Source organism: Buteo buteo, chromosome 12 (genome assembly GCF_964188355.1).
Source record: "Buteo buteo chromosome 12, bButBut1.hap1.1, whole genome shotgun sequence".
Classification (NCBI taxonomy): domain Eukaryota; kingdom Metazoa; phylum Chordata; class Aves; order Accipitriformes; family Accipitridae; genus Buteo; species Buteo buteo.
In genome coordinates this window covers 16,245,037-16,261,437 of record NC_134182.1, presented here as the reverse complement: position 1 = coordinate 16,261,437, position 16,401 = coordinate 16,245,037, and the positions used below count along the sequence as shown (strand labels likewise).

The 16,401-nt window shown below is 34.4% G+C and overlaps 1 protein-coding gene across 2 annotated transcripts in view; it reads left to right on the top strand.

Annotated features, from left to right (window-relative positions):
* The window catches only part of LRPPRC (leucine rich pentatricopeptide repeat containing), a 94,174-nt gene that overhangs the window by 25,857 nt on the left and 51,916 nt on the right, over positions 1-16,401 (top strand). For both annotated transcript variants that reach the window (XM_075042821.1, XM_075042822.1), the window contains exons 12-22: positions 351-469; positions 1,086-1,179; positions 4,434-4,503; positions 7,665-7,692; positions 10,006-10,063; positions 11,188-11,294; positions 11,504-11,581; positions 11,921-11,974; positions 12,686-12,799; positions 14,001-14,131; positions 15,563-15,648. In XM_075042821.1, coding sequence (XP_074898922.1) covers positions 351-469; positions 1,086-1,179; positions 4,434-4,503; positions 7,665-7,692; positions 10,006-10,063; positions 11,188-11,294; positions 11,504-11,581; positions 11,921-11,974; positions 12,686-12,799; positions 14,001-14,131; positions 15,563-15,648 — 939 coding nt within the window. The remainder of the gene's footprint in view (positions 1-350; positions 470-1,085; positions 1,180-4,433; positions 4,504-7,664; positions 7,693-10,005; positions 10,064-11,187; positions 11,295-11,503; positions 11,582-11,920; positions 11,975-12,685; positions 12,800-14,000; positions 14,132-15,562; positions 15,649-16,401) is intronic.

The window sequence follows — 16,401 nt, the reverse complement described above, 5'->3', positions numbered from 1 at the left end:
GACATTTTGATATATAGCTCTAAAAGATGTTTTGCAAACATGACTAAAAGTAACTGTCTTAGATTCACTGTGTTAGAAAATAACTTTGTATACTAGCAATTTCCACACTAGGCAAGAGTTTCATGTTTTTGATACAACACAGAACAGGAAGTTTAGTAAATCTATTCTAAGTTTCACAATTAAGATCTTATTAACACCTAAAATAAGAATGCAGCATTTTGCATGGCAATTTCAAGGACGGAATTGAGGAGACAAGTTCTTTTTTTGAAAAGCAATGTTTATTTTTAAATGTTGAGTCTCAAGTTTTCATTTTTCTGAAATGATTAGCCTTACCAATTTTGCTTTGATAGGTATCTTTGAGGTCCTCAAAGTGATGCATGAGTTGGGGGTGGAACTTGATACAGAAACATACACAGACTACATTTTTAAAAATTTTGCTGATACTGAAACTGCCCGTGCCCAGCTGAAGGTGAGTTTACATTTAGACTTCATAAAAACAACTGTTGCATGGCTTGTTTTTCCATGTTCTCTGTGAAGGCTTTAGATCCCAGTAGTGCTCTAAACATGAACTTGGTATGATGAAGACTGTTCAGAATATTTAGATTACTTTTGAAACAGTTGCTGCACTGATGGTTTGTTTACCCTGTCTTTCTTTCAACTTTTCAGAGCTAACCAAAATATTTTGCTCAAGACTTACTAGCTTTCTGTTTTATGAAGTGGAAAACTAAATAAATGAATGATGTCCTTTTTTACTGGGGATTAGAAGTATTACAGTTGTTTCTAGTGAAGTTTCTTTTTTTTACTTGGTAAAGAATTCAGAATTACAGACTAAGTTTCTGTCCCACTCTTTCTGCCTTTGGTAACTTTGTCTCTTGCAATTGATTTCAATACAAAAGCTGGATAATTTTTGATCAGTAGCAACTTACCTGGCTAGCCATGCAGACTTCTGTAGAGCACCTTCTATGTTCTCAACAGCTATCAATACAAGAATGCCAATGTCCTTTGAGAAAGAAGTGTTTAAAAATATGAAGTATCAGAAGGTCTTCTCTGTGTGTACTTCCAATGATTGATTGCTTTATCTCTAGAAAAATGACTGCCTGTTTGAAACTGTTGGACTCTCTGTAGCAGAAATAAGATATGAAGCAGCACATGGAAGACTGAACAATGTTCTTTCTCTGTGTAAGTATTTTTCATGTATGTTACTACGTACTTGGTGGTAGTGTTGATTGGTTGTAGGCTAAGAGATTTACATGTATTAATATATGAGGTTTAAAGGTACATGGGAAACTTGAGCAAAGCTTTTATTATGTGAGGTCCTCTATGATGAGATGTCAGACTGTTTGAACCTACCAATTCTGGACAACATATCATGGTTAAATTCTTTTTTTGGTATTGAACCTGGACATAAGATTTACCTGTAAGATATTTACAAATCACAGCTTTGCTGTGATTGTGATAGGATTATAATCCTCTTGTACTTAGAGGGCTTAAGGAAACAATTTGCCTTGCGCAATGTTAATCTGTTGGTGTGGGGATTGTTTTTGTTTGCAGCATCAATTACAACAGGATGCTAGTCTGACAATATGGCTCTGAAGTACTACAGAATTATTAATGAAAGAACCAACTTTAAAGAACTGATTGGCACTGATGTTAACCTGAGAGTGCTCTGCTGATCTGTTGGTCATGGAAGTTATGTGTAAAAATTTGATGGGTTAAGTACATGATGAAGTTGTAAGAGCATGTATTAATCACTTTTAAAGAGTTTTCTCCAAAGATTGTTCTGATGCTCAGTGCTTGCAGAAGTTAATATATGTTGTTGACTGAATGTATGGGATGGGGTGATTTTCTTGGTTAAGTAGGAATATATGTTTTTCTTCAACATTTTAAACAAATACAGTTATTATTTGCCTAGTATACTAAGGCAATAATAAAACACCTAAATTTGGACTAAATCTGATACAGAAAGATTTTTTTTTTAAGCAACAGTTTTATGTGTCTAAGGTTCAGGGAAAAGCTTAAGCAGTCTTCTGCTGCAATTGTCATTAACTGTTTTACTCAGCAAATATAGAAATATCTAGTCTATACACTATTACTCTGGGAAGCTGTTGTGTTGAAAATGAGAAAATTAAATGAGTAATTACTAAGCGGTGATTTAATTTTTGTATCGGAGATTTATCAATTAGTGAATCTTTAAGATTAACCTTACATTCTGCCATTATTTTGTTTGTTCTTATTACAAAAAAACCCTATTAACCATAAAAATTGAATAACTTTGAATTTTTTTTAAAGGATAACTATTTATTAGGAGCAGTGACATTCCTTCTGGAAAGTGAAATAGTTTTGGGGTTTTTTTTGCCTACATGAAAAAGTAGACCTACCCCTGCACACTCATTTTGGTTAACTGAAATAATCAGGGTTTAATGTGTTATAAAACACAAATTTGTGTATGCCTGGTGTATGGTAAATGTATACAATATCAGTATGATACAGGCACATGTAGTAGGCTGCATTCTGTCTTACTGTCAGGAAATTAGTCTCACATAGTGTATTATTTAGCTGTTGTCTGTGTATTGAATTTAAATCTTGTAGTGATATTTCTGTTTATAAAGGCTAGGGTTAATAATTCATGGAGAGATAAAAAATTTCTTTTGAACTTGAGCTTTAAAGGAAGGTACTCCTGTAAATAGTTTACCAAGCTGAAATGAATGCTAGTAAATCTAATTAGCACCTATGTAATGATAAGGCACACATATTAAACAGCTGATTTTTTTTTTTTTTTTGCATTTGGCTCCTTTTGCAGTATTACAAAGAGGGAAAAACAGATGCAATATGGAAAATAGTTCAAGATTGTCTCATCAGTGTAGTCGGGGGAGGCGAAGGTTGGTTATTAATGCTGGTTGCTATCTAGGTGTATTGATTCAGCTTCTCATGCCTTATAATGTATAGATTTTTGCTACTGACAAGATGAAGACTACGAAGCATCAGCTTAGGAATCTGGGCGCATAAGGCAGTGTACATGAGAGCCGCTTTTCCCCTTTATCGTGCTGTTCCATTCCACTTCATTGTCAGCCCCTTGATTTTCTCAGACTTGTTTGTTGCCAAGGAAACCAGGTTGCCGATTGCTAGCAGCAGCTGAGCATACTAAGATGCTTTTCTGCTCGTCTTTTCATGAGCAAAAAGTTTAATATACCACTGGAGGAGGATTTGGATTGAGGGTTTCTTGAAACCAACTTTACCTGAGATATTAAAACTAAAATGAATGTTCCAACTTTTAAAACTTTTAATTTTCTAAATGCCTGGAGTTAGACTAAGGAGTTGTTTTAGCATGTTGTTCCTGTCCTTTTATTTCACAGGTTCCTATACAGCTGCTGTTTTTATGTCAGTTCTCTTCTACCATATAGTATGTTGTAGCCCTTGCTGAAAGGGCCCAGTGCATTCAGGGTTTTACAGGGGTTAATTCTATTGTGATAGTGAAATCAGATTATAATAACTTCATACAGGACATAAATGCATCTACTACTGTATTTTTTCTTTGCTGAACTATGGTGCTGGAATGAGAGACAGCAGTTCTAGAGGAAGAAGGTAGAATGATTTGGAATATTTAGCCAAGAAATGATGTAAAGATGAGGACATAGGGCATAACTGTAAATGACGTCTCAGGGATATCTAATTTTAAGTAAGTGTTCAACCAATATTGTAAATGTCAACATTTAGAACTGTGTATCTTCCTCTCTTTTCCCCTTATGTTTAACTTAATTCAGTGGATAGCACTTTAGATGGAACTACTTTTTCTTTCTTGTTAGGCAATTTACACAAGCAGAAGTAAATACCTAAGAAAGTGTCGTTATTGTTTTGAGGGTTTTTTGGGGGGGTCGTGGTGGGTGGTGGGTGGTTTTGTTTTGTTATTTTGTTTTTTTTCTTTTTTAATTAAAAAAAAAGGCAAAATTGTAAAGCCTATTTTAAGGCAGGTATTCAGTCTGAAACAATTATCAAACCATTTGCCTCTGGTGGATCTTTTTTTGTTCCAGAGCTAATATCTCAAGTTTTCTTGATTAGGATTGTTTGGGCTTTGTTTTGCTTTTTGGAACATATTTTCTTCAGTCTTGTGCTTTTTTACAGATAAGATGCTTGCTCCTATTACTAATTTGTATAAAAGACTAGTGTATTAACTATTGGCATTAAAGGCAATGAAGAGGGAAAAATCTCTTTTAGAATATTTGATCCCTTTTGAAATGGAGCAGATTTAGAGCTGATAAAACCAGGACTGTTTCAAATACCCTGGTATTTGAAATTTTGATTTACAAATGTTTGTCAACATCTACTAAGCTAATGAAATAGTTCTTCTAATGACACTATTTATGTGACCTACTGACTTGTTGCAGTTCAGGGATTTTTTTACAATGACTGCTTAGAAACATTTCTTTCATTTACAGTGTCTTCAGCAAGCACACCTCCTATTGATATTCGTCAGTTTAGAAACAGCCTTATTTGGGGTTTTAAAAGGTAAGGTTGCTATATGAATACCTCTCTTTTTCTTCTGTAGCAAAGTTCCCTCTCTTTTTTGCCGTATTGAGCACAAGTCTGCGCAGTGTTTCCCCCCCAACTCTACATTTGAATATTTAAAAGTAGTGTTCCAGGTTTAGCAGTTCTGAGGGATATCTTTGTTCCTCTTTGCTCTCCCTGGTTTCCTTGCCTCTGCTATATATGAGCATACATTTGAAGTATTATATCTAGTAGATTAAAAAGAACTTCACTGTTATTGTTTGTTCTATGGTATTTGACAGTATATAAACTTCTCAGGGCAGTAAACATTCAGGGTTTTATCTTTATTCTCTTTTTTATTTATAAACTGCTATGCTAATGTAAGGTTTCCCTAAAGATTATCATAAATAACCATTAAAGTAAATGAGTGCTTAATGAAGATGAAATACCAGTAGGAGTCAGGTATATTCTGTTACATCTGATAGCTTTCTGTGCTCTCTGGGTTAATACAACTCCTGAACGCTCACATTTAACACCTAGTATTGTGCTACATTGCCATGACTTTATATTCATAACCATATGGTTCCATATTGCAAGGAGGGTTCCTTGCTAACTTGCAGGGTTGTTTTAAGCTTATGCAAGTATATGTGAATTAACAAGCATTTCTATCATTTGCTGTTTGCCCCAGTCAGACATTTAGGACTGTGAATTAGGGTTTTTTGCAGCATACCTACACCACTGGGAACCAGAGAGGTCACTTAATATTGCTCAGGACCAGAGTTGGAAGGCTGATTTTGTTGACAAAGTTATTTCCTAAAATTTTGTAATGGCTATGAGATATAACTATGTTTAGGTTGGATATTAGTAAAACATACCAGGTGAATATGACTAAAATAATTTCCTAGTAAATTGCAAGTTCTGTCTCGCTGATCCTGCTCTGCCATGGGAAAAGGGGGAGAAAAAGCAAACCAGTGTTCAAATTGGGTTTGTTAATTAGGCCATAGCTGACGTTGACATCCAAGGAATAAATGAAATAATGTTTTAGATCTAATGGGCTATTTTACTATTCCTTTTAGTAGTCAGCCCCAGAATCATCTGTTTCAGATATATTAATTAAAGTAACAAGATTTTTGAAACACATTTTTCTCTCTGTAAGTATAGATAAATTTTCAATTGAAGTAGGACTTGCGCTAGAAAGGAAGCCATACCAATGTTTACCACACACAACCAATGCTAGCATGAAATATCGCTACCACTGGAGAGTTGTGCAGGTGTTCAGAAAGTGATTTAAAGTATCTTTAAAACGTTATCAACTTGTATTGTGAAAACTAGCTGCTGAAGAATTGTACTATCCTCGAGTGAAACAGTTACTCTCTTCAGTGGTGGAACAATTACTACTGTTGTGATTTCAATAGTTGTTGGACATTTGGGCTAAAAAAATCAGAATTCTGAGGGAAATTAAGGCTGGAGGTTTTTTGGTGTGTGTGTGTGTTTTTTTTGGTTGGTTGGTTTGGGATTTGGTTTGTTTTGTTTTTTTTTACTTCAGCTTACTGTTTCCCCTCCCTTTCCTTGCCACTTGTGTGGCATAAGTTTTTTTTACTTTCTTTAATCTGTCTTGTTTGCCTTTATTGCTACCTCGCTTCAGAAGCCATGTACAAGGCTGACTGTGCCCAAATTTCACCCTTATATTGTTTCTGAAAGCATGCCAATTCATGTTTCCTTTTCTTTTTTAAACTTAATGGCTAGAACAGCCTGAAAATGAAGCTTGAGGATATGGTATGATAGGATAGAAGAAAAGAATATTTGTACCTTTTGTAAAGACCACAGCAAAATTTTATGACTAAATGCAGGTCTTGAATGTTCAAATGAACGGAGTTTAGGACTGGTGTACAAAAGTACAGGGTATGGATACCAGAGACACGTGAACAATGTCTGTGGCAGACTAGTCTATGGATTTCTGTTGAAGCTGCTCTTCTCTAGTAACTGCTTCGAAGTATTCCCATCCTATCTGCCTGATGTACCATTACTGTTTCAGAGTCAAGTACTTTAGGAAATTGATGCATTTGATATCTGCAGTTCATTGTCATGCTGTCAGTGGTGGAGCAAGTTCACCCAGGAAAGCTTAACTAACCTCCCAGACACCATTTTATTTTTTTTCCTCTCTGTGTGGATCAGCATTTGACTCATTTTCAAATACAAGTGGCAGCTGCATAAAAAGAGTAAATGCTTCATAGGCTTGAACCTCCTAAATAAAATCCTAAACTTCTATGAATACTTTTAAGTTTCTGTGCAGCTGTTCAGACTGACATCTTATTTTCCCCTTATAAGAATTATAGGAAGATAAAATAAGGTCCAAAGTTTTTGTTCTCTTAGCCTTTTCTATGTTAATGCTGCTTTATAGTTCTTTGAAAAGTTACAGCTTCTAGTGAGAATTTTGATGTTCTACAATTATAGGAATATGTTACATTTTTTTTATACTTCAGTGAACTGGTTAACATTTGATCTTTATTTGTAACCTGATGATGTACAGAGAACTGCTCTCCGTCAAGTTATGACCTGTTGTATGAGGGGAGAAATTGGAGTTCTTCAATGTTTTGTTTTCTATTTTTTAAAATATTATCCATTTATCTGACTATAATAAACATTTTAGCTTAAGTAAGAGATTAGATTACTTTTCAGCATGGTATAAATGCATTTATAGCTGCCTGTTGTTATCTGTCTCTACTAAAAATCTAATTTCAATCCACAGGAGTCTAGATTTTTGCTCTAGCAAATTCCACATATGGAGTGTTTGCTGTGTAAAGTGTGACTTGTTTGAGTGAAGCTTATTTTCTTGAAATGCTAAATAGATTGAAGTATAAAATAAAGTACAATTAGGACATGTTAAAAGATCAAACTAAAAATAGAACTAAAATATATTCTTTGTAGTCTTAGTTATCTGTTTTGATTGCTGCATTATTTTAAGTTATTTAGCAGAAACTATGACCATGTGCAGTATGGTAAAAAGTACAATATTTATTCTGTACAAAGTTAGTTTAAACAATATGTGGCAATTACTGTATTTTAATTTTATTTAATAAGATCCTTTGTGTTAATCATCTGTGGTGGTTTTTTTTTTAAAAGATACAACAGTAAAATCATTTTGTTGCTTTTAATTTGTTATCCTTTGCTGCCCTCTTCAGCTCAAATGATGTACATCTTTGGAGCAAGGTAAGTGGAGATGATAGTGCTGTAAATAAGATCAAGTTCTTTAGGTGCTGCATGTTTATGATGCATTACTGTAAATCTGAATTCTGGGCCCAATAATTGTAGAACTGATTAATTCGAGCAAGACTTTTGTCAGTGGCAGATTGTACAACTGTATGAAATAGAGTTTTCAAATTGGACAGTTAAATGTAATTGTGAAAAATCAAATGTGGCATTACCATGTAGTGTAGCTTATGCTACGCCAGTTTCTAGATCAATGTTGTTATAGCTGAGGGTAGTATATAGTTGTAGCTTCTGGTACAAAGTCTGCCGTGGTTGTGCAATCTGACATTGTTTAATTCCCTTTCCTGCCTTCCTTAAACTTTCTTCCTATTCCCCACACTAGTACTAATAAAATAATAATGCACAATTAGAATTTTAAAGTTTCTGTCATATAACTTAAACCATTGAAGGTAAAGCCAGATAAAAGAAATCACCTGGATGAAGTCAAGGGGAAATGACTGATTATCTTGCCCTCCCTGGTATGGACTACATTAGAAAGACACTGTAATATAACTTGGTCAATAAATTTTGTGGAGCACTAGAATAGAGATGTTGGCAGATACTGCCTAGGATGTGGCTACAGAATTTGGGAAGGGATGTGCTGTGCTTTTTGTCCTTTTTTCTTCAATACTGTACTTGCTGACTAATAAACTAGTACATGGCTTGCAGTATATTTTAGATTTTGCAAAGAAATCTTGGAGTGAAATGGAAATTGTAATTTGGAAAGTCATTAACTAATGATTTATAGAAATCAGGTACAACTTGTGAAGTGAAGGGGTTTTTTGTATTTTACTAACATTTTCTGTTGTGTGAAGATTATGGTGAGAGGATGTTTTTGTCCTCTGCCTCTATACTCCATGTTTTGCATTTAAAAATAAAAAGGGAGGGTGGGGAGAGGGGAAAAAAGGGGATCTCTTATTTTTCCCACTATGAAATTAATTTTGAAGGACAGTCAGGGGACTGAAGTAATGGTGGTCTGCATGTGAAGTAGTATCTAGAATTACTTCTGCTGTTCTCCACAGTGGAAGAAGGATACATTTTGTTGTCTGCTAAATTTATGAGTAAATATGTTTATTAACCTTCTAAAATAAGAAATGCTAACTTGGGTAATAAATAGATACTTAGCGTTAGAAATAATATCACACATTCTTTTTTTTTTCTGTAATCCATCCTTTTTGGTATTCTCTGATTCAGGAGAACTGTTATTACGTTCTTGGATTTCTTGTAGTTGTAGGTTCTTCTGTGTGTTGATTTGTCATAGGAGGATGAGGGCAATAGAAAGTTGTAGTTTAACTGTGCACAGTGTCCATGGTGTTGGTAGAATGAGAAGTGATAGGTATGGTATTCTGTTGCACATTGGGTATTTTCTGGCTTGGTTTATCCATTTTCATTAACAATTGAAGGGGACGGCTCCTTTTCTTTTGTCATTACTTAAAACACAGCACTTTGACAGTGGGAATGCATGTTCCTCTAACTTTGAGATTGCATTCTAGAATCACGGCAGATAAAGCAAAATTCTTTAAATACTTAATCTCAGGTTTTAACTAAAGATTATGTATTTTCCATAAGAACAGTCAAATGAATTTTTAAAGTGAGCTAGTTTAGGTTAAAGTATTTCTGGGTAGGATGTGGGGGCTTTGGGGTAAATGCTTCTTTTCCTCTGATGAAGTAAAATCTACATATTCCTTCAGTTCATATGACTGATGGAACGTGTGCTAAATTTAGTCAAATACAATTAATTTTTATGTATGTATATTTTGTCATTCAAAATTGCACTTATGTACAACAGCTGTACTAGTTACCTTAAATCTAGCAAAGCATGATAAATTGTGTTCCTTTATTTTCTTTATGTATTTGCTTCTTTCAAAATAAAACAAGCAAACAAAATAACCCAAAAAGCTTCATGGGCCAATTTCAGCCTTTCAGTAAATTTGAACATAATTGTAGCATCTCCAGGAGTGACACTGGTTAATATTTGCTTTAAGCAATGTCTTACAATAGCTAACTTTCTGTAGAATGATACGTAAACAGAATACTAGAGTGTCTGTCTTACTGCCATACCTCAGAAAGCATTTCTGTTTGCAATATTTTTCAAGAAAAAACCTATGATTTACAAAAAAACCTTCTTTGTATTTCTTAGGGAATTACTATGATGTGGTAAAGAATAATACTTTAACAGAGAAATGCTTTATTATTTTGAGAATTCAATTTCAGATACTATTTGTCCTTGGTTGCTTCTTTTGGCTGCAATGTACGATTATTCTGTCTTACCAGATAACAGAACTGTTGTACAAGGATGAACGTTATTGCCTGACGCCTCCAGGACCAACTGGTAGAGTTTCAATTTCTATGATTGTAACTTATCCACAAATCCGTTCTTCTGTGTAATGATGGGTTTGAGGGATTACAACAGTAAACACTGATTGCTTCTTTTTGAAAGTGAAATTTGAAAACATGTTGGGTAAAATCCTGATTCAAATAATCAGAGCATATTTTGTGAGATCCATGAGATCTTTTTTTTTGAGTTATAAGCAAATCTTTCTGATAACGATTCTTTTTTCTAAATTTATTGACCAAAATAGAGATTTAGAATGGCCACAGTATCAGTGCTTAAATACTTTAAAAAAAAAAAAGAAAAAAAGCAGTCTGTCAAGATAGCTTTAACTTCGGTAGCTCTTCTGATTTTGTGAAGCGAAATGGTACTTAACATCCCATACCTGCTTTGAAATAAGTATACTTTTTTTGTATAATCTGATTTTTAAAAAACGGGGTTTTTTTCTTCTTGTTGGCGCTGCAGGGGCAAGGGTGTATGGGGACAGCTAACCTTTGAGAAGACAATGATTGATGCTTTTCCTGTCCTTGGCTACAGGACCCTATATATTTTTACACTTGCATAGATAAGAAGCTTAGCGCTGTTTGCTAACATCTGTTAATCTTGATTTTCATTGGCTAATAGGCAACTTCTTCAGTATTAGTTGATCTAATGGTTAAAATATTTTTTTATGTTTTTATATTACAATACTTAATGTAGCTTGGTAATGGAATATAATGGGTAAAATGTACAGAATAAATATGCAAAGTGTTAGAAATCTGTTTTTTCTTTTGAGCAGTGACAAAATATTTGTGGAAACTATTTGGGGAAGCAGTCAGGAAAGGGGGGGAAGGCCTTGGGCAGTACCACTTCTGTCACACAGTAGTGGAAAAAATAGATTGAAGTAAGATTCTGTACTGAAAAGCTGTCACTAGGTCTGAAAATAATTAATATTCCTTTCACTCACCAGTTAGATATGTGCTCCCAAACCACATAATCTCTATGCCTCAGTGATCATTGTTGCCATTTCAGAGCCTCTCATCAGGGTGACATCTCACACCAAAATGATTTCTTATAAATTAATCTTGATAACATGACAGTCTCGGTAATTTTAGTGGAATGCTTTCTCTTGTTTTTTTCCACAGAAGCTGTTGGCTATTTTCTTTATCACTTGATTGACAGCATGAGTGACTCGGAGGTACAGGCCAAGGAGGAGCGTTTGAGACAATACTTCCATCAGCTGAAGAAGATGGTACCATTTCATTTTTTGCTACATAATGCCTGTCCTGCCTGACATGTATCTATTAGATTTGAAATTGCTGCTTTTAAGTAGAACCAGACCACTTCTCAATGACATGCAAGAGCTAGAGACTTGAATTACGTCTGAGATAATTTGTTAGACAAATTTCAGTTTGGTTGTGTTTCAAAACTCATATAATTTTTCCCCACCTCTTGGTACAGAATATAGTTATCCCTGCAACCCTCTACAGCGGCATTTGCAGACTGCTGGACTCCTCTCAAGTTCCTGAATTAATTAAGGTCTGTGGTTCTATAGCAATTACTTTGAAGCTAAAAAATGGAGTATCTGTACTCTAAATATATTCTCCTTTGCAAAATAAATATCTTTATGCAGTGATTATGTGTAAGCCTTTTAACCTTTCCATGATTTTTCAGTGTTGAAGCTGTTTTCATTTCATGTGTGAAATGGATACATTTAAAAAGTGCTTTTTCAAGTCAATGTAATAATGCTGCAGAATACAGCTTTCTTTTAACATTGCAATTATATAATTAACTTCAACATTTTTAGCATGATATGGTTACTTAGAGATTGAATTTGGGGGGGGGGATTAGTGATATCTTTGTCTTACTACATTTTAGGATGCAAGGCTACTGTCTCATAAAAAATCCCTATCTACAGACAACATTCCCGAAGTAAGTAAATTCACAGAGAGCTATGCTTGTTCTTACTCTAATAATAATGTTTGGATATGGGTTTTAGATGAAGTGTAATCACTAGCTTTCAGATCATGGAAGTATATTAATGTTATTTAAATCTGCCATTTGAAGTTCAGAGGTTACTTTCCAGAGTAGGAGTAAAGGCTGTCCAGATTTTCACATAGACCTGATACTTGACCTTGGAGTTGGCTGAGGTTTCATGCCTCAGTTTCCCTGTCTAGTAAATATTTTTTTGAAAGTTCTAGTTAGTTAACAGTGGTGGTGTGAGGCTTACTTCATGCTTGTAAATTACAGTGATCTGCTTGAGTGGCAGGAACCATATAAATCCATACTGCTTCTAATGGTGGAGCGTCAAGTCTTTACATCTCTGATCTGAGCAAAGTGGAGATGGAAAAAGAAACAGGCTTCTATTCCCTAGTTCCCTGAATATAAAGAACTGAGTATGAGAGAAGTAGTAATTTTGACCTTTGTAGACATGCTACTTAATGCTTTTTTTACTGTATTCTGACTCAAATCTTCAATTAGTATGTACTGTTTAAACAGATAAAAGCACCTTACATGATTAAAAAATTTCTTAGAGCATGAAAGAAGAGGATTGTTTTGTCTGTCTTTAATAAAAGTGATCCGACAAGTTGTTCAGGGAAAGATGTTTTTGCAATTGACATTCTTTCTGTTACCTCCATTTAGAGTGCTAAATCTGACGTGTCTGCTTTGGAGACGAAACTAGAAAAGCGAAAAGCTGAAAACCAGCCTATTACAGATGTCTTGAAACAACTCATACGTGCTCTTTGTGAAGAAGAGGTATCTTAAGCAATGCAGAGATAATTGGAAACACATAGCTATATTTTTAAAGGGACATAAATGACTGTATTATGGAAAGACATAGTTAAGCAAAGACAAGTGCAGTGCTTGAGGTTCCATGGTTTGATGCTTATAAATCAAACATAAGTGCAAAAAGCAATTAAATCAAAAGGTTAACTAATTTCAGCAACACCTTGAATGGCATGTTTTGGGGTTGCTGAAGTTTGTTTACAATAATCTGCAAAGTGAATGATAGTAACAGCTGTGATAGGTTTATCATACATGCCAAATGTCCTTTCAAGCCATGGCTCCGGTCTCTTATATCTAGATTGTCAAGCAACTGATACATGCACTAGTCATTTGCAATTCAAATATTACTAGGTTGTTAATGCAGAGATTGAAATTCCATTTTCCTGCAGGAGGAAAGCTCTTCTGAGATAAAGGGTCTCTTGCCTTCATTCGGCAGGCGTCCAGCTGTAGTTTACATTCATTTAGTGTGTGTCTGTAATTTGTGGGGTATCACCACACTTTTATTCAGTATCCTGTTCAGTATGATCCTGCCTAAAAAGCTGTATATATAGGAACAGGAACAGTTGTGCAAATGATAGCACAATATTCTGTTTTGCTAAGAATACGATTTAGAGTGATTCTCAGCTGTCTGTCTCTACAGTTTTGCATATGAAATAAGACTAGAAGCAAACACCATTGTAAGTTCAAAGTGGTCAAATGTATGAATAGGAATGTATTAAAAAAATAAGCTATCTATGGGATCATTAGGTAGTTTCTTATTCTTTAGAAAGTAGTTTTGGTTTGTGTTTGGCAGTGTACCATGTGAAAATTGTTATGAATTCCAAATAAATAAAAACTATTTTAGAACTTGGTTTAATCATGTTTATGGTGTCTGTCTGGATTAGAAAAAAAAGTCTTACATTAAAACATGCTAGAGATATAAACATAAAGCAAGAAAACTTATTTGGAAATCTACTCTCAAAGTCTAAAAGGTATTTTAGACAAATACTCATTTCTGCTAAATAACTTTCTTAAAATTTGCTAAAGCATTACAGCACTGTGTTTTCAAACATGATCTTATAATACTAAAAGCACTAAATCAGTCATGTAACTGCACGCTGAACATAGAAGAATCATAATGTCATATTGACTTTTCCTCTAGTTCACATCTTTGCTTTGTTCCTTTTTTTAGAATATGCAAAAAGCCCTTGAAGTGAAAGCCAAATACGAACCGGACATGGTTGTCGGTGGCTATGCAGCCTTAATAAATTTGTGCTGTCGACATGATAATGTAGAAGAGGCAATGAACCTGAAAGAAAAAGTGTAAGTACACCGGCACTGAAACATGTCACAGAGATTTATGCTGATACACAGACCTTGTTGAATTAAGTAGGTTGAGTATTAACCCCCTCATCCATTTTTAATTAGTTTTTCCCACCAATGTATGTGCATTTAAAACAGTGGTGGGTGTGGTTCTTTGAAACAAAAAATGTGCTTTGTATAATTGAACATGAGAAGCAGCTACTTTGTATGGTCAGTAGTTATCTTTTTTTATTTTTTAAAAGGCAAATTGCTATGTAGGGTCTGCTTTGTTTTTATTTTAAACATGCATAGTGTCTAAATTGAAGTCTGGCTTAATTTAAGGGGGAAAAAAAGTACCTGTATTGTGAGTTAGAAAGCACCTAGAATGTGTTTAGAATATGCTGGACCTATATTGTCTTTAGAATAGTAGTGTTTCTGAGTGACATTATTTTAAGACCTATCAACAAGCATTCTACTTAAAATTACTATTTTCAGAGCTTTGTATCTTGGCTGTGAAAATTAGCTCCCAGCTAAAACATGCTATGCATGACTTATCCCGGAGCAAATTCTTACAGATCAACTTTCTATTTGCCCCATCCTTTTTTCCCTTGAAAGCCTCTTTTTGGTCTGATGGTACAGTGAATATAGAACAAGTTACGTGTTACTTTCAGGTTCTCTCTCTCATATGCAATCACAAAGTATTTGCTTTGGTTTTATAGTAGGTTAGCAGGCAGGTGCTCATTACACCTTGTTAGTGTTTGAAATTATGTGAAATGACTGAGCTATGAATATCAAGAAATTTGCCACTCTGCAAATAACGGTAGTGCGTTGGTTTTGGCTGTACTACCACTCTTACACAATCCCTATAGTGAGCTTGCATGAAGTAAACTAGTGGAGCTTCACTGCACTAGCACAGTTTTACTGATCTGCCTCAAGTGTAGCATAATATTGCTAAGAAGTGACTCTTTGAATTGTCACAATAAGAAGCAACAGAGAAGGAATTAATTTTAAAACTTCCAGAAAAAAGAAAACAAATACATAGCAGAAACTTCAAAATAGTAGCTTTTAACTTGTTACTATAGGCAAATAGTTTCATATTCTTTATCAAAAAGAATATAGCCTTGCCCCAGCCACGTGGACTGCGTTTTCTTCCCAGGCTTCTGGGAAATACTCTATTTTATGCAATAACTACCAAATAATTAATTAAACAATTTGGCTCTTTAAAAGACAACTTTTGAGTTTTGGGGGTGGGAAGGTATGTGTGGATAATATTTTTAAATCACATTTCAGTGGTGAATCTTTTAAAGTCTGTGAGATTTTTCCTTTAATACTTACTGTAACTTTTGTGCTCAATGCTGTTGTTTTGTTATGCAGTTTTAAAAATCAATCTTTAAACTGAATCTGTAAAATGTGAACTTCTGTTGATACAATTCTTAATGTTTTCATTTCTAGCTTCCCTAAGAATTCACCTGTTGCTCTTGACACCGGAAAGTACATAGCACTGGTAGAAGTTTTAGGAAAGCATGGTAGACTAGAAGGTAATCCATTTGCTTTCATTGTGTGTTTCAGCTATATAATAAAGGTATCTTGCCTCAAAAATAAAAATGTGAGTTGATATTAATGGTATATCATGTCCTGAAAAGTGCTTGAACATTTTGCATACAAATTTGCATGTGAATTCAACCAGAGATGCTTGGACAGTGCAGGCCATTAGTTTTAATGGATTGGCAAGCTTGTCATTTACATTTGCACAGCTCAGTGCTTTTTGCGTTTCTGCAGCTAGTTTTTATTAGCATTGCTGTTTGGATTGAGTTTGAAGATCATGACTTATGGCACAAATTGCGTATGTGCCTAGACTAATGGCTTTGGTTTTGCTTAAGAAGGTCTGAAGGCTGAACATAAAACCTATAAACATAACCTTCTCATAAGAGCCAAGTACTGCAAAAAATCATTTAACTTTTTATAAAGTATATATTTTTCTGTTAGTATTCTTTTATGTGTTTGTTAGTGAATTTTTATAGTCTATCTGTCAAACTGCCTGGAAATTTTGGCTTTTAATGAGTGTTCTGCAAACTGCCTATTTTGTATTTCTAGATGTTTGCATTAAGCTGTTAGCTTTAATTTCTGTAATTTAGTCTAATATAATTCTGTAATTTACATGATTTGGTTGGTCTTTAAAGGAACTCTAGACTATCATCGACTTTAAAAGGTGGTTCTGAATATTGAGTTCTATGATTTTGTAGAAAACTTTACACCATAAAAGCATGGTCCAAGCCTACACACAAAATGAT